Source organism: Suillus plorans (assembly GCF_016647745.1).
Source record: "Suillus plorans strain S12 chromosome Unknown HD556scaffold_29, whole genome shotgun sequence".
Classification (NCBI taxonomy): Eukaryota; Fungi; Basidiomycota; class Agaricomycetes; order Boletales; family Suillaceae; genus Suillus; species Suillus plorans.
Genome location: NW_024537413.1, coordinates 400,705 through 417,943, shown reverse-complemented (window position 1 = coordinate 417,943; position 17,239 = coordinate 400,705). Strand labels below are relative to the sequence as shown.

Genomic DNA, 17,239 nt, shown 5'->3' with positions numbered 1-17,239 from the left:
TATAACCGAGATACCGAGGACAAGGAATACCGAATAGAGGAATAGGCTGTGTTAACGTTATATGCACAGGAATTGAATTAGGAAGCTTATCGTATATCGGATCGGATCGGACCGGACCGGACCGGACATCCGGATGAGACGCGTGGATTGAGGTATGGAGGTAAATGTATGTGGATGTGGATGTGGATGTGCAGGGGTGCAGGGATCCGGATGGATAGAGGACTGGAGACATGGATAGGGTGTCCGAAAGTCCGGATGAGGCGTGGGAATATTGTCGGATGTAGGTCCGGAATACGGGATATGACACAAAACCAAAAACCTCTGCTGACAACCAAAGCACTACTGCCGGCAGTACAAAGGGCAGCAGTAAGCCTCGCAAAATGCCCCTGAAGCGCAATAAATCCTCGGGCAAGGACAGCACTGCAGCGTCGGCCTTTTCAGAAGCAAACTGTGGGTTGGTGACGTCTGAATATTATGATTCCTTGCAGAGGCGTGGGTCGAAGTACACAATGGACACAATTGCCATGGTGCGTCGGCGGCAGGCAGCATCCTCAAACGCTGCTGCTGAGGAGGTAAAACCCAAGGGGGGACGTGCCCTGCTTTGTAAGTATTTTTCACTCATCGTGTGCTCTACTAGTAGTACTGACACGTCTGATAGAATGTTCTCTGTTTTTGATGCTTGTATCACTGTTTCCGCTCACTTTCCGCCGGTGGTACTATTATTAGTAGTATGCTCCAGACGCTTATGCACTCCGAGTTCCATCATAATGATCCCCTCCCCCTCTACTAGTAGGCTACTAGTAGTACTAGTAATTTGAGCCATCTTTTTCTCTACTAGTCGCACATTTTCAATACCATTCGTCATTTTGGATCACTTATTTCATACTTTTAAACTACTTTTTTTTGACTTAATGCAACTTTTGATCCCTCATATCGTGCATTTTTGAGTGGGTTTCGCCAAAAAAAAGTTGACAATAAGTCAAGCATAAGTAGAACGTAAGTAGAATTTGAGTAGAGAGATCTACTGAAAAAAGTTGGTTCAACTTTTTTCGACCTGATGCAACTTTCCTACCGAGTCGTGCGAAAAGTTGGACATAAGTAGACAAAAAGTAAACTCGTGATTTCCTGATGTTATTGATGGGGACGGCAGGTTCATCATCGTCCGACATATGAGTGGCGCGTCTGCTCCAGCCCACCTGTTGTTCCCACGTACCTGATCTAATTAGATGTGACAGCTGGGTGTGATGGCGTATCTAAGTCGATATGTTTTTGCCTCTCCCCGCCCAAATGAATAATTGGTCGATAAAGGAGGGTCTTTAGAACTGTAGAAGGTGCTGGGTAGGGTAGGTACCTATGAGGGCCTCGGCTATATCCCTCCCGAGTGCCTGGGTGCCATATTTGGAACTACGGCTATTATTAACACCGGCGGCTGTCCTAAATAGGCCACGTCGTCACACAAACCTTCGTGCTCGCTGTGCACGACAGCGAGCTCATGTATCTCGACAGCGGACACACTTCACAATGGCGGACCTTTTTATATATGCAGCAACAAGTGTATACGGTAAGTTTCGAGCATATTGCCCGTGCTGAAAAGTAATTAAACATCAAAGGTAACCTGGAGAATGTCCTCAAGAATGCGCGACTGCTCTTCCCCATCAACTTCCGCACCCTCCTCGTCATCCAGATCCGCTATACCATCTTCCACATTTTCTGTAACGACAGGAACCACTGGGACCAGCAGACGAGCAGGGATACACACAGCAGGTGCACTGCCACTTGCCCCAGGTGATTCTTCGCTGCTGACTCCAGGTGACAGCGATCCTGTAAAGCCATGTAGCTTGCCCATGCTGACTAGACGGCGAAAATGGTGTTCAGTGAAGCGAGCGTAAATGTTACGATGGACGCTAACTTGATATGCAAGTGCAGGATGGATGGTTCGAAGTTGTTTGTCACACTCGCGTAGGTATAAGTCCTCGTCTCGAAGGTACGTGACCATTCTCTTGACCTCGATATTGAGTCGCTGAACCTCTTCTCGTGCGCGTTGCATCTTGTAGTACGTATCCATGGCTAAACGACCGGTGGGGGTGGCCCAGGCATGTTGAGACACATCTTGGCGGGCATCTCGAAGAAGATCAAAGTCGGAGAGGAATGCATATTCAACGACCTCGTCCCAGGAAAGAGATGGACGAGGTGGTGAAAGGGCACGTGCTGCAGTGTTATAGCGGTCGAGTGCCGTCCGAATAGCTGCAGAGCGAGCCTGCAAAGCTCTCCCAATGTGTTTTCGTAGTTTGTAGCCTAGATTAATGGTCAGCGCTAAGCTCACACCAATGCAAATGTTTGTGACTTACCTGTCCCCGCACGGTTCATCTTCGATAGCTCAAAGATACGAGCAACTACTAAACCTTCCAAAGAGTCCAGGGCCCGCTGAAACTTCCGATTTGCTACAAGGCGACCCGCATCCTTCCATTCGATATCATCCGGCGTCCATCGACGAGTCACCCCGAGCTTCACTTCAAGCTCTTGGACAACTTTGAGATCTTTCTCATAGTTCTCGATGGCATGCCGACGTGCAGTTTCGATTCTGATAGTCGTAGCGATATCACGTGATCCAAACGATGCACTGGATGGTGTGGATATGCTCCAAGGCGCACTGGCAACATCCAGGTCTTTCCTGTTTTTTTTTGAGCTTTTTGGTTTTGAGAAAAAAACTACTACTCACTTGCTTGCAGTCATGTTGACAAGCTTCTGCCAGTATTCCATTTGTAACGTTTCGTGTTTTGGTTCCTGGTTCAACGACATTAGGTAAGCACGTTCCTCGACCAGCCAGTTTTCGAAGACGCTATCGTTGGTGATGCCAAGCTCACGCATGAGTTGCGGAAGCGTTGACTGTCCGTCGTGCAGAATACAGAGGGCCTGTTTATAATTGTTATATAGGAACGTAGCTACAAACAATGTCAGTTCACGCTCGTAATCAGTATGAATTGCTACGTACAAAGATTGGCGTATACTTCGAAGTCATCAGTATGCTGAAAATAATTCGCGATAGCTTGGCGTCGGTGAAAAATACTTGAATAACGGACCGAAGATGCGAGTGCGTTCGATTTTGAGAACGTTCGTTCGCAGCCCTCGAGATCTTCAAGTCCTAGACCTTTGACGTATGTAGTTAGATGATCAAGTTGACACAAGCGTTTGTGGGCGTGTCCGTGAAAAGCACCGACGAGTGATGTATGGTTGAGCTCACGCGCAGACTGACCCAGCACACTTCGATTGAGAGTAGTCTTGAACCTACAGCCAATATCATAGCCACCGCCTAAGTCCTTGCCGAAAACCTCGAGGAGTTTTGATACAACTGCCAAAGGATACTTGGATCTTAAAACAGCATTAGTAAATAGCGAAATCTAAACATGAATGACTTACTGTTCGCCGCTTTGAACCATGTCCGCGATAACAAGAGAGAATCCATGGCGACAGACAGCCATGAAAATTCCAGACTCATCAAACACACCCCACATTCTTCTGGTTTTTTCGTCCTTCATGTTGTTCCAACGTCCAGCGCATGGATTTTCCTAAGGATGAGTTAGTAGGCTGTAGACAAAAAGTGAGGCACCTTACCTTGTCGTCGACTGATAGCATGTCGACTGAAGAATCACCAGCGAAGCTATTTACGTAGTCCCTCGTTAAGTACCGGTCACCACCCACAGATTGTGTAGAAGGTAGCTCGGCAGACCTTGGTAGAGGAATGTCGTTGTCGTCATCGAGGTACTCAGAGTCATCCCGCACAACCTTTTTAAGCACTCGCTTGAGCGAGTCGTTGCCGTCCATCGTATAGAGTAGACGGAATTTTAAAGTGTCTTCATCTTTGAGCGTGTAAGTACATGCTGGGCACGCGTGCATCAGACGCCAGTTAGAATTACTGCGTCCGATGGCTTCGTGGACCAGTGATTTGACGTTAGAGAGAATCTGCAAGTACACGTCAAGCGCGATCGAGAATTGGCGTGAAAGATATGGGTGAAATTGAACCTAAGGCAGACTTGCATCAATGTACCATGAGGAAGCGGGACTTGAGGTACTTACGCCTTGTAGGTCACATAGCGTTTTCACATATGCCTGAATAGAGAAGTGCGGGTTGCGCTGGCGTGCAATATGATAAAAATTGAGGGCTTGCATTGTAACCCCAGTTGATGGGCTGATTGGTGAACACGGGACGACACCTTGCCGGACGAGTGCTGAAGCTATGAAAGAGTCAGTCGATAGAATAGTTAGAGGTAGCCTTTCAGCGTCTAATGCATAACGTGACGGCATCAACACAACTACACAATCAATAGCCTGAGAACCTTACAAAACACATCCACAACGTTGATGATAATCGATCCTGCATTTGCGTCGACCATTGTTCCAAATGTACCACATGTGTCTCGATACTGTGAGAAGAACCCCCGACCGTCCGAACCACCATTAGCAAGATTCCAGTCCAGGTAGGCACGTGTTAGTGCTGACATTTGCTGGTCAAAGGCTTCCGTGCGACGCCTAGTTCTGTCACGCCTGGTCCTATAGTCAGCTCGATGACCACGGGTCTGCGAATTTCTGCCGAGTCTTGTTAGCAGTGGTATGCCTAATTTACATAATGAACCCTCACCCTTTCCAGAAGTCACTGATTAATTGCCTGGTGAGTTCATGCAGCTCCCCACCTGCATGGCTAATGTTGACTGACTCTGATCCGTCCAACACACTACTTCCGAAATCGTCGTCACCATTGAACCCATCGAACATGATGTTATCATCATTACGCTCTTGCAGCGCCTCGAGTGCACGTTTTTCTTCCAGCGTCATCGCTTCCAAAGTAAGTTTCATGAGTTCCGGAATCAATGCTACTGATGAAATGTACCTTGAATGCGAGATTTTTTGTGGATGCTTACTTCTGCTGCGCGTGCAGCTATTTTTCTCGGACCCAGTACCTCCTGCATCGGACGTAGCCCATGGTTCGGATCTCGGTGAGATATGACATGTCGAATCCTTTGTGAAGTGAGTCCTGTTTGATTTTTCGGACGTTTGTTGATATTTCCTTGTGCCATAGGACTTGTTTTTCGGAAGTTGTGGGTACGATAGACATATGCACGTGACTTTTTCTTGTTCTCTGCTGCGGCACTGCACCTAAGACATCACTCAGTGCTCGCTCGATCTATCTCAATCTATCGTGCAATGAGCTCCACTAACACCTCAACCAGACAAGGTGCGTGTTACCCTAACCTCGTTCACTCTGACAACGCTAATCTATCCATACAGCATCAGATAATGTGCATGATCGCAGACACATCAAGACGGTGACTCGAACTCGGACCACACGTACCGTGCAGACTCATACTTCCCGAATCGTCACCTCTATGAAAACGACCATCGATGCTACTGAAACTGAGACTGTGAAGGAGAGAACTCGAACTGTGGACTCCGCCGTTACTCATACCATCTCTGGCCCTGTGAGTACCATTATACATCTGTTGTGGGGATTACTCTCTTACATATACCGGCAGTCCAACCTCCCCATCCTGAATACTATGATAGAGATGCCAAATGCATCAGCTCCCTCGAGTCCGACCGAATCGACGGTATCCACCGTCACCAGTACTTCGCAATCTGACCCTGCAAGCCCAGCTCAGTCAAGCCAGTCAAGCGAGGATCTGTGGGTGCAGCTTGAGGATCTCTCAGAGTATATGAATGCTGTCAATTTGAGTGAGGGAGAGGGCACGTAGAATACAATGTATTGATTATTGATGTAACACGAAGAATGACTCACACACTCTCAGCTTCAAATCTAAGATCGATATTTTGCAATCATGTTAAATATTGCGCATGATGGTACCAGACACTGATGATAATATGATATGTTTAATGCAAAGTTTGCAGTGTTTGTGCAGTTCGATTCGGCGCCGTTTGATAAAGCAGTGACGGAGCCAATGAACATAATGACATTATTGTTATTGTGAATATAATAGCTGCACTCAGACCTCAAGAGGAATGATTATAATCTATGTAAGAGTACTAATGTAATGTACCAGAGTTCGTTTGTGGATGAAGCATGTGTAATGCTCGTTACAAGTGTTAGGATCATATACTGGATTTCGTGGATTGTCACGACGTCATTCATGCACAACTGACAATTGCCACATGTAAACTCAATGTAAACTCATGTTCATGCTCGTTTGAAACTACAACACACATTCGCGGCTTCGGATCTGCGCTGAATTGTCAAGGATACATGCTTTATTATCACTCTAAGTGCCACAATGTAAAAAGACGAAGAAACTCAAAACCGAGACAAAATACTGATGGTTAACATGTGTGCCACAGGCTGTACCGCGACTATTCAAAGTGTGAAGCGCCCAAGAATTTCAATTTACCTAGACACTATTTAGCAAATTCACGCATTGTATCTTTGCTGTCCTTCAGGGTTGTCGTGAGTGATAACGATAACCAGTGTCATTCATGTGTTCTCGAATCACGATAAAATTGCAACAATAATACATGACACATGAAATGGAATGACTATCGCGAAACAACGAAATTACAACGAAATTAGAGTGTCTCCAAAAAGTATGAACGGAAAGGTAACAGCCTTGCAGTTCCCGCTGGAGTAAGTGTCGTCACAGATAGCCTTGGATGCGAGTATGAAAGCGGATATGAAAAGACGGTAGTAAGTGTCATCACAGATAACCTTGGATGCGAGTATGAAAGCGGATACGGAAAGACGGTAGTAAGTGTCGTCACAGATAACCTTGGACGCGAGTATGAAAGCAGATACAGAAAGACGGTGAGTGGAGTAGGTAAGTGTCGTCACAGATGACCTTGGATGCGAGTATGAAAGCGGATATGAAAAGACGGTGAGCGAAGAATGCGGAGGGAATAATGTAAGTTGGGAGGCTCACCTTGCTGGAGTAAGTGTCGTCACAGATGACCTTGGATGTGAGCATGAAAGCGGATACGAAAAGACGGTGAGCGAAGAATGCGGGGAAGAATGTAAGTTGGGCAAGGCTCACCTTGCTGGTGAGTAGAGTAAGTGTCGTCACAGATGACCTTGGATGCGAGCATGAAAGCGGATACGAAAAGACGGTGAGTGAAGAATGCGGAGGGAAGAATTGGGTAAGGCTCACCTTGCTGGTGAGTGGAGTAAGTGTCGTCACAGATGACCTTGGATGTGAGCATGAAAGGAATAATGTAAGTTGGGAGGCTCACCTTGCTGGAGTAAGTGTCGTCACAGATGACCTTGGATGTGAGCATGAAAGCGGATACGAAAAGACGGTGAGCGAAGAATGCGGGGAAGAATGTAGTTGGGTAAGGCTCACCTTGCTGGTGAGTAGACTAAGTGTCGTCACAGATGACCTTGGATGCGAGCATGAAAGTGGATATGGAGAAAGTCCGCCTTGAGTCACTGGAGTAGGATGAGAGGAAGGTTAGTATGGAGGAATGAAGTTTAGTAAAGGATGGGTAACGAACCAAGTGCAAAACCTCAAAGCCTGCTTGTGGCTGTAAACGGGTCTGAGTATTGTTGTAGGCTGAGTAGTCTCAGGTTTGGGAGGGATGAGACTTGGGAGGGTTAACCAGTGACGCGCGATGTTGAACATTGAACGTGGTGGGGTGCAACATGTGATATCACATAATTGATTGCTACCGTAAATGAAGGCGGAAGCATAGTATTTGTAATTGAAGCGCAGGTATAGTGCTAAAAATAGTATCAACTGAACACGCCTCGCTGTCAGCACATGTTGAAAGTCAAGTTTCCACCAACTTGAGATTCTCTTCTCTTCCGCCATCTCATGAGTATTATTCGTACCTAGTGCTCACTCAATATGTCTAAGGAGTCGAGGAACAGCGCTTCTACATTAGTTCAACGTGGCATGTTTCTCAGCCACTGGCCGTGGCCGCAGCGCTATGGACTACATCAAGTTGGTCACCAGTATGCTTGTGAACGCCTCTTTTTTTGCTTACCTGCTGACTTACCAATAGAAATTTATACTGTGCCTCCACCCTGTTAATCACACAAGTCCATACTCAGACAGCAGTATGTCACATGTGCCACTGGCGCCCATCTAATGTCATGCTCACTTTTTCTTTCAACAAACATTATAGCCCACAACGGGGTACTTGCTATGCAAGTGCCTTGTATGCCTCCACCAAAACGATGCTCAATTCAAAGACCTTTGTACGTTGCCTCTGCATACCAGAGAGAACGTCCTCTCCTCATCTGTGCACGTGACGATCATGATAGACTGCAGGTAAATTATTTATTTTACGAATTTCTGAAAGATTGACATGTTTTTGAAAGGGGCATCATGCCTTTGTTTACCGTTATTCTGGCTTGTAGGTAGTTCAATTATTTAATGAATTTCTGAAAATTGACATGTTTTGAAAACCACGTCGCGTCCTCGTTTACTTCCATCTACTGGCAGGTGCTCAATTTAATCTCTTCACGATGTATGATTTCGACTTTTCTGGTTGCGGATTTTCAGAAGATTCAATGCAGAATGGTGCTCAGCATCAGTCAGGTCAAGATGGACGCGTTTTTTTTCTTTCATTTTCTCATTTTTTGCACTCCAGAGTTGACAATGTCGGGAGACTTCGGATCACAATACTCTCAGCGTCAGTCAGGTAAGATGGACACATTTTTTTCTTGTTGTCTGCTCGAGAGTTAACGATGGCAGGAGACTTCGGAACAGGACACTCTCAATACCAGACTTGGGATGGGTCGTCCCAAACTCCTGCTCCTTTCTCTTTCACATTCCCTCCACTCAACATCAACTGGGATGATCCAACTCTGTACGCTCGACTACCTCCCCTCAACAATTTCTTAGAAGCCGCCGACAATCCTGGACAACGCCACACTGAAAACGATATCAGCCAACCGGAGAGTCTAGTACAGGTCGAGGGTCACATGACCCAAGACAGTCAACCCGCCGACGGTCCTGCACAATGCCACGCTAACAGTCAACCTCCGGAAAGTCTCGCACAACGGCACACTGAACATGTTCAAGGTAACACTAACACACAGGACGCTCTAGTCGGTGCAGCAACGGGCCTCGCATCCGATGCCAACAATTCGTCTTGGGCAGCAAGAAATCCCAACAGGCCCATCATTGAACCACGTGTCCCACTCAATCCTGCACAGAAAGCACGTGCAAACGCTCAACGAGCATCTCGCAAAATCTCCTCCCTGCAACGCAAAGAATCCGAGGAGGCACTGCACAGTTCGATTCGGCAGCTTCTGGCGGAGCAGGCACAGAGGATGAACGAGATTGCTCTGGAGCATGGCGTCTCTGTGGAGAAGGTGAAGAAGCTGATGGGAGGCACTAAGCACTATACAGCGAGTCGAAGTGCACAACTGGAGAATGCGCTTATGCACGCCAAAGCCGAGGAAGTAAATAGAGGTAATGTGTTACATCTATTTGAACATTGGACTGGCGCCTCACAAGCACACCAGATCTACCGCGGGGCGCCAAATATACTCCTGGAGAGATCCGTCAGATGGTGAAGGACGATAGGAACATGCAAGATCTGACAGAAGAGGAAAAAAAGGAGCTCGTTGACAAGCTCAATGAGCATCGAGCCCTGCGCAACATGAGCGTGCGTGCCACAAATACGGCGGCTATGCGTGATGTTCAGTCGACTTTAGACACCATCTTTAAAATGGTAAGTTGTATTCACTCCGAATGATTCTACCACTGACTGCATAGATATAGCTTGACGGTCTTGCTGTAAGAACCGGGATATATGCTTGCCTATTCGCCTCTCGTGGTCACGTTTACGACACCGCACAGGCCACATGGTTTGGGACCGACAACATTATGGATTTCTGGGAGGACGTGCTGCAAGTGGAGGCCGATGAAATCACACGGAAGCTGGAGCAATGGGCATGCATGATAGGTCGAAGTACGTTATATTTCTTATCCTATGTTCTTTCTTGGTATGTAGGCTGATTTTTACATCACATTAGACATTGACGAACGCGAAACAGTGCAGAACATGCAGCGCGTCTGTACTCGCCTCCTCAACTCAGGACTTAGTACGTTTTTTCTTATCCTACTGAAACCGATACTGACTTCTACTGTTTAGGGACTATAGCCAAGAGACGCGACATCCGTATCAACTACGCAAATTTCGATACCGCGATAAAGGAGAAGTTATCGATCGATATAAAGGGCTGGCCCGAAGGCGTTGTTTTCCAATCCCCCACCAGTGTGAACGATCTCCATGCTCTTCTCAAGCTTCGAGGTGCGCTGAAGGATGGCTCCTGCCACTGGTTCCGCATGACTCCCCGTCAGCGTGACGAGTTCCATGCTCTACTGGATGCACGCCATAAGAGGGGAGAAAAGGTTGGCAAACAACGCAAGAAGCGTGCTGACGCCGGGGTGCCTCGCAAACGGAAGGGGAAGGAGAATGCCCCTCCTAGAAAGCGGGCGCGAGCACCGGGGTCATCGGCACAGGCTCCAAAGAGCGCCGAATTTATTGACTCGTCCGAGGAGGAGGAGAGCAGCGAGGACGAAGTTTAACTTGAGGTAGTTAGCTTTTGCAATGTTTTGAGCTCAAAAACTCCGTTATTCTACCTAAAGCCCTTTGAAATTACATGTATATACCTCTAGCTACATGTCTATCAAAGTCTCCCCCAAATCCATGCTCTCCTTGGTGAGATACATGAGCTCGCTGTCGTGCACAGCGAGCACGAAGGTTTGTGTGACGACGTGGCCTATTTAGGACAGCCGCCGGTGTTAATAATAGCCGTAGTTCCAAATATGGCACCCAGGCACTCGGGGAGGGATATAGCCGAGGCCCTCATAGGTACCTACCCTACCCAGCACCTTCTACAGTTCTAAAGACCCTCCTTTATCGACCAATTATTCATTTGGGCGGGGAGAGGCAAAAACATATCGACTTAGATACGCCATCACACCCAGCTGTCACATCTAATTAGATCAGGTACGTGGGAACAACAGGTGCTCCAGCCTGAGGTGTCGGAATTGCTGGAATTTAAGTAGGAATCGGCAGTGTACGTGTTTGAGTTTGAGTTAGCGGTGCCTAAATAGGCGGGACTGATGCCCAAAGAAGACCGTGGAACACTAGATTGGCGGTCGATATGGGTTTACATATTTCCACCATCCAGGCACTATACTGGCCTTATTGGCCCACATGACAAGACAATGGACACCTATGCATCCAAACATCAAAGACTTCTACAGTCCTGCGGACAAGAACAGCCCTCAATTATATCCATCATCAATGTCTCTGGTCGTGATAGAGGATCCAAATTATATGTAGCGCCAAAAGGTAACAAGGTACATTTTCTGGCATATTCACTGCATTGTACTCCACTCACTAGATTCAGGACTCTTGTGAACAACCTCAGGTCAACCCGTCTAGTTATCGTACAGCTATGACCTATTCCAAAAATGCACCACCACACCCTTATGTGATTCCGCCTCGATTTCAGAAGCAGTATGCAGCACCGTGAGTCAGGCTGTTACCCCTCTTTGAAAGTGCCTTTATTCACATTGGCATCCAATCGAGTGCTTCACATCCGCAACCTCCCACTGAATCTCATCTTCACATCGATCAGGTACGATTCAAGTATTCCTTTGTATGAACGAACTAATCGGTCCTTATTAAGCATAAATCGCAAACACTACCAACTCCCACAGAACCAATGTCTCATCATGACACTCAACCGCTGGGAGTCAAACTGGGTAGCCATATGCAAACACTGAAAACACCATCTGAACCACCCAAGCGACCCCCGGGTTTGCATTCGCCTGCTGGTCGAGGTGTCGCATTACCTGTGCCATCGATTAACGTCAGCCTTCCTCCACCTTCCGAGGCAAAGGTAGCAATCAATCTCTTTAGGCTGACCGGACAGTTGATTTAGTTATTGATATTACAGAAATGGGCTCGTAAAGAACGGTCATCGGGACCTGAGTTCTCAGTCGCAGAACTCGAAGCTGTAACAATTGAACCAGAAACCCCCGAACCTTCGATCTCATCAATGTCTTCAAGTAGCGTCAAGCTACCGTCCGTTCGGGGCAGATTACGATCGTCGACCCCGAAACCTTCAATGGGAGACTCGACTGCTCCAACACCATCAAAGTTGGTTACGGTGGGCAGCGGTTTATCTCTAGTTCTGACAGTTGTATTGATCTGCTCGGCCAGCAGGATACGAAAATTTCGTCAACTTCGGGTAAAGATGAGATGTGTAGGAAATGGTTCGTTGGTATCTGTCCCCGCGGCAGGTGGTGCCATTATGCCCATACAATAATACCAACCAATCTCACCTGCAACCTTTGGCTGAATGGGGGGTGCAATCGGCCGCAGTGTCCTTTCGCCCACAAGCATCAGGTAAGTTTGACACCGTCACGATTTGAACGTAATGATGACCTACTCTCAGAGTTCCGACGATCCTGTCAGTAATCAGCTATCTGCTCAAAACGACGATCCTCAAGATGTTGCGCAAGTTGCCGATGGTCCCGTTAAAGATCAACCTCCCGTTCGAAATGGCAACGTTCATAAACGAATACCGAGTAATCGCACTTGCCACCGTTGGCTTCGTGGGGAGTGTAGTCGGTCGTCGTGTCTTTTCATGCACGAGCATCAGGCAAGTCCGAAACACTATGATTTGAGCGTGATGATGACCTACGGCTCAGAGTTCCGATAGTTCCGTCAGGAATCAACCACCTGTTCAAAACAGCGATCCTCGAGACTTCGAAATATGACCTCCACTGCAAGCCGACTGGAACCAAATCTAAGAGCACTTCGAGTGAGACTTCACACGAATCCCACCTATTCAGTCCTTTTTTAAAAAAAAATACATTTATTGTCATTGTAGGCTGGCCTACGTCCGTGCAGTTGCTTGTAGTGTGGAAGATGATAATGATTAATGATTACTGACCCACGCAATACCAAGTGCGCATCCTGGAGAGGACGATTGGGCGCCTGCTAGGATGGTGGGTTGATTTGCCCTCGGTTTTGGGATTGAGTATGCATATTCTTCCGAACGCCTCTTCAGTTGAGTGACCTGGCACCATCTTTCCAACTCAACAATGTGATCGCCGTGTTAGCTATCCATGACTTACACCTATGTCTATGGCCATGAAACTCGTAGCTCGTGCGCATCTGTGTATCATTCAGACGGATTATGTGTGTTGTATATTTCTTATACAGTCACTCAACATGATAATTCAAGAGCTCGTCCACTTTCTCATCATCGCCTAGGTGTGATCATTCTATTTCGTCCGATTGAGAATCGAAAGGCAAGATCATTTGATCAGCTGAGCGGTGGGGCTTGGAGTGGTGACATGGTGTATTTTGAAACCCGGTACGCAATCTTGCCAGGGTCTCCACGTATGATCTTGGGTTGGCGACACGGTGCCAATTTGCTCCCCGCTCTCCACCCAGGCTTGTCCTTTTACATTCTTGCAACGAGTCAGAAACTCGGGGAGTTCAGGCAGATCTAGTAATCCGAAAAATCGAGTCAGTAGTCGTGAGAGTTTCATGGTGTACGCTTGAATACCGAGACAATAGGCAGATCGCTTCTGCGGAGTCACGGAATATCACGATTCTGCACAGTCAGTGTAATGTGATTCTCGGTTGGTACGACTTAGCGCGGTGTATATATGCCATGACCTGGATAGTCACGTAGCATACTGAGTCATTGATGTGCCGCAGACACGCGTTGTCAACGCTAGCGGCTATGGTGATGAGGTGTTAAGCGCCACGGTCCGCGAAACACTCATCAAGCCGTGCTCATCGGTTTTCGGACCATCTGGCAGTTGGCTAAAAAAAGGAGCCAATGACCATTTGCTTACTTGTCCGTGAGATCTCGTAGACCAGTAAAAAGTCGAGCGTTCAAAGTGTGGGATTGAAGAGCAAGCGAGCGGGAAATGCCGTCTGAATCGGCGTCAAGTCGGCTGATCACTATTAGCTCTTGAATAAGGACCATCATCACCTACATCCAGTCTTACTCTCGAGTCTCGATAAAGGCTGGTCGAATATCATATTAGAGGACGCCGTCTTGGTATCTCACATTGCAAATACCGCACACTTGTCCGGCACCGATTAGAAGGAGTCCTTTCGATCCCAACTGCTTCTCAAATCGATGGACGGGTTTTGGAATCGCAGCAGGTCAGTGCAGGCAGAGATGAGAGCGATGCCAAGGATTTACATGCTGTGGCACTCTGCGCATTTGCTCCTGACTCTTATGATACTTCCCACTGTTCTCGCAAATGGCAAGGGCACCTGCAGTTTCCAAGGGAGAGGACAGGTCGCATCAATCCTCGCACTTTCAACCTTTTGGGTCCAATCTAGGTGCACCTTAACATCTAGAGGGCACCACAGCAAGGGCTGCATTGCAGGATTGTGCGATAAAGTCGGCACTGGCTGTCAACTGTGTTGTAGCCGTGGTGCCGGTGTTGGGTTTCCCCGAGATCGGCTACAAGTTATAAGCGATCAGCGCTAGCCTAGGACTGTTCCGATCAGTTAGGTAGAGTGAAGAAAAACTTGGAGCGCCGCAACGACTCGATCGTATCCCGGTGGACGGTCCGTTATGACCGAATTGAGCCTGATTTGCTTCCGTTGGTGAATTCGCTTCCAAGTTTCCAAGTCGAGCTCATCGTCCTTTGATGTTGCCATATCCTAGTAATTGTAATAAGTAGTAGGCGCTTCCAATAGTACTGGTAGATAACTCGTGCTTGAGGATTCTTAAAAGAGATCCGGGTGGCATATGCATGCTGTGTAAATTTGAAACCTTGTTCCGAGTCGTGCATCTTAAGCCACCGCGTCACAGTCTCTGCCGCAGGCTCGCCAGTGCTAGTGCTCGTTTGACCTCCGTGTTGGCAAACATCTTACGGTGTTGTCCTCGTTCCATCGGATAAAATTAGTGATACCCAGTACAATTTGCGTTATAAGTTCATTCTTCATTGTATCGCCGGCGACTACTGCAACTACTACTTGTCATAGTCGACCTCAAGCTGTAGAAACCAGCCAAGATCACTCCCTCTTTGCGATACCCTTCTGCCTTTCTAATTCAAGTGTCCGTCACAAGTGTGTGTATAGATCTGGTACGCTTCTTCGTCCTTGTAACTGAAATCTGAACTTACTACTATCTACCAAAGGCCCGTCATGGCTCAACCAGGAGGACACTGGCACCCCAATCCACAACTCATGCAGCAACAACCCATGCCACAGGGTTGGCAAGGCACCTGGCCCCCACCAGCTGGCGTCGCTCTTCCTCCAAACTTTCCTGGTCCACCACCCATGCCGCCTGGCGCCAACACTCACCCACATTGGAAAGCTGGCTTTTGGCAGTATAACCCTGCCTACAATATGAATGGTGCAGGTCCAGGTGTTCACTGGGCACCCGGCATGGGGTGGGCTCAGAACGTCCCTGCTAACTTTAATCCTTACAAGCGCGTCCCCCGTCCTGCAAGCCCCAGCTACTGGAGGACACAGCTCACCGACAATGGTCTTGGTTTGGAAAATATGGTCCCTGCAAGGTGCGTGCGTGATTTGGCCTCGAGAGATGATCCAGCTTGAAGGACACTGTAGAACAGATCGTGATCGAGAATCTACAAGAGATGTACAAGGCGATACCGCACCACAAACTCCGTGGATATGGAATCCTCCGAGTCTGTTGTCAACGGAGGGAACAGACCGTGCTACCCCGACGAGAGACTTCAACAATCGTCGGAGCTCGCAAGATAGTATTCGGAGTAATTTGACCCCCACCAGTTATGGGCCATCACAAAGAGGTTCGCAGGACAGCCATAACACTACAAGCACAAGCACACCTGTGCGAGACTATTTTTACAGTCATCCGTCTTCGAGACATGGTTCCGTAGACAGCCTCGGGTCCCGCTCACAGGGAGGCTTGAGCCAACATTCCATCTCTTCAGCAACCCCGCCACCACCATCGTCCCACGGTCGTATAAATTCAATTTATTCAAGTCGGTCATCATCGACCGGACCACAATACGTGCCCCCTTTTCCAGCACCGCCATCTTCATCTTCATCGACGGTCATGTCGTCATCTGCAACCCGCGGACAACAACCTCTTCAGGCACCCGTGTTCACGAGAGAGCCAGAGTCATTTATGACTAGGCCAGACTTTCAAACGACATCTTCATCCAATGCCGTGCGGACCCCTACACGCTATCCAGCGACACGTAGACATACCGATGAGGCTCTCGACCATCTCTCACGCTCCTTTTCAGCGCCTCAACCGAGTGCGAGCACCGCTTCCCGTGGCCTTTCAGTGCCGGAACCCCTTTCGCGACATCATTCACTCCCAACCACGACATCACCGTCCTCTATGGGTTCGCTGTCCACGTTTACGGAGGATATGAGTAGTGTACTGAGCCCCCTCATTAACTCTGTACAAAGATCTGTTGCTCCTCATTCATTGTCACGGAGTAGGACAGAGCCTGTAATTCCGCAGGCCCATTTATCGACCATTCCAGAGTCCATGTCGTCGGCTAGCCATGAGAGCTCAGAAGACTTCTTTCATCCTCTATCTGCACCTCCAGATTCAGACGAGGAATCGCCAGAATCCTCACCTTTGCGTAATCGTGTCCGTACGCGAGAGATCGAACGTGAACGGGAGAGACGCAGGGAAAGGAGCCGATCGTACGAAAGAGCGAACCATCTGACGCCATACAACAATAGCAATACTTCGCGGTCCTCGAATCCTCTCCCACCGCCGCCGATGGAGCGCCCTAACCCAGTTGCGTCTGCACCGCCTCCTCAGTCCCCAGAGCCTGCGCACTATACGCGACGCATACGCAAGGGGTTCTGGAACCGACGCGGGGACTACCTCACGGCGAATTCGTATGTCGTGTATGCACCAGAGAATAGGGCGTATCCTCCAGAGTTGCAGCATTATCCCACCGAGACGGAAGGATATAGAGATCAGTATGGTGTCTTTGTGCCGTATTTGGCGGAGAGGCCAGAGTTACCTGCGAGTTTGCCGTATCATGGACGGCCTCCAGCGCAGCCGTATGATAGCGTGAGTTGTTGTGCATTTTTCTTCATCGATAACGTGGCTGATGGGACTTAGTTTGTTGTCTACAGTTATCATTGAGGATGGGAGTACCAGAGCATACAACAGATCTATTACATTGTATAAATAGAATCATAAATGCCACAGACAGGACAGAACCCTACAAAGGATATTGACACAAGTACAACTCATAATACACAGATGGTGAAACAA

General features: G+C 48.1%; 6 protein-coding genes across 6 annotated transcripts; 5 read left to right on the top strand and 1 right to left on the bottom strand.

Moving 5' to 3' along the window:
* Window positions 1-1,597: 1,597 nt before the first annotated feature.
* Window positions 1,598-4,830, bottom strand: HD556DRAFT_1237701 (uncharacterized protein; the record flags this gene model as incomplete). Its single annotated transcript, XM_041297925.1, has 9 exons — window positions 1,598-2,295; window positions 2,349-2,671; window positions 2,720-2,942; window positions 2,993-3,369; window positions 3,418-3,566; window positions 3,613-4,020; window positions 4,075-4,280; window positions 4,340-4,584; window positions 4,637-4,830. 9 exons carry the CDS (start codon window positions 4,828-4,830, stop codon window positions 1,598-1,600), a joined length of 2,823 nt encoding a protein of 940 aa, XP_041160104.1.
* Window positions 4,831-5,199: 369 nt separating this feature from the next.
* On the top strand, window positions 5,200-5,747 carry HD556DRAFT_1443489 (uncharacterized protein; the record flags this gene model as incomplete). Its single annotated transcript, XM_041306623.1, has 3 exons — window positions 5,200-5,230; window positions 5,284-5,474; window positions 5,529-5,747. 3 exons carry the CDS (start codon window positions 5,200-5,202, stop codon window positions 5,745-5,747), a joined length of 441 nt encoding a protein of 146 aa, XP_041160103.1.
* A 3,176-nt stretch (window positions 5,748-8,923) lies between these two features.
* Window positions 8,924-10,538, top strand: HD556DRAFT_1237697 (uncharacterized protein; the record flags this gene model as incomplete). Its single annotated transcript, XM_041297923.1, has 5 exons — window positions 8,924-9,416; window positions 9,470-9,678; window positions 9,729-9,918; window positions 9,983-10,051; window positions 10,102-10,538. 5 exons carry the CDS (start codon window positions 8,924-8,926, stop codon window positions 10,536-10,538), a joined length of 1,398 nt encoding a protein of 465 aa, XP_041160102.1.
* A 208-nt stretch (window positions 10,539-10,746) lies between these two features.
* Window positions 10,747-12,868, top strand: HD556DRAFT_1373682 (uncharacterized protein; the record flags this gene model as incomplete). Its single annotated transcript, XM_041303017.1, has 9 exons — window positions 10,747-11,032; window positions 11,092-11,318; window positions 11,369-11,490; window positions 11,551-11,599; window positions 11,651-11,863; window positions 11,921-12,133; window positions 12,190-12,372; window positions 12,422-12,628; window positions 12,678-12,868. Coding segments are annotated over exons 2-9 (1,185 nt in total), but the record flags the coding sequence as incomplete, so codon positions are not given.
* A 931-nt stretch (window positions 12,869-13,799) lies between these two features.
* HD556DRAFT_1373678 (uncharacterized protein) lies at window positions 13,800-14,780 on the top strand. Its single transcript, XM_041303016.1, has one exon. It carries the CDS (start codon window positions 14,129-14,131, stop codon window positions 14,486-14,488), a length of 360 nt encoding a protein of 119 aa, XP_041160100.1. The 5' UTR covers window positions 13,800-14,128; the 3' UTR covers window positions 14,489-14,780.
* Window positions 14,781-14,920: 140 nt separating this feature from the next.
* Window positions 14,921-17,209, top strand: HD556DRAFT_467661 (uncharacterized protein). Its single transcript, XM_041310691.1, has 5 exons — window positions 14,921-14,936; window positions 14,989-15,089; window positions 15,144-15,524; window positions 15,577-17,032; window positions 17,084-17,209. Exons 3-5 carry the CDS (start codon window positions 15,151-15,153, stop codon window positions 17,105-17,107), a joined length of 1,854 nt encoding a protein of 617 aa, XP_041160099.1. The 5' UTR covers window positions 14,921-14,936; window positions 14,989-15,089; window positions 15,144-15,150; the 3' UTR covers window positions 17,108-17,209.
* Window positions 17,210-17,239: the final 30 nt, after the last annotated feature.

What these genes read in the sequence shown, in the direction of transcription:
- HD556DRAFT_467661 (XM_041310691.1), top strand. Translation starts at nt 15,151, where the DNA reads ATGGCTCAACCAGGAGGACACTGGCACCCCAATCCACAACTCATGCAG. An exon ending in GAAAATATGGTCCCTGCAAG is followed by an intron (nt 15,525 to 15,576) that starts GTGCGTGCGTGA and finishes AGGACACTGTAG; the next exon opens with AACAGATCGTGATCGAGAAT. An exon ending in CAGCGCAGCCGTATGATAGC is followed by an intron (nt 17,033 to 17,083) that starts GTGAGTTGTTGT and finishes GATGGGACTTAG; the next exon opens with TTTGTTGTCTACAGTTATCA.
- HD556DRAFT_1373678 (XM_041303016.1), top strand. Translation starts at nt 14,129, where the DNA reads ATGGACGGGTTTTGGAATCGCAGCAGGTCAGTGCAGGCAGAGATGAGA.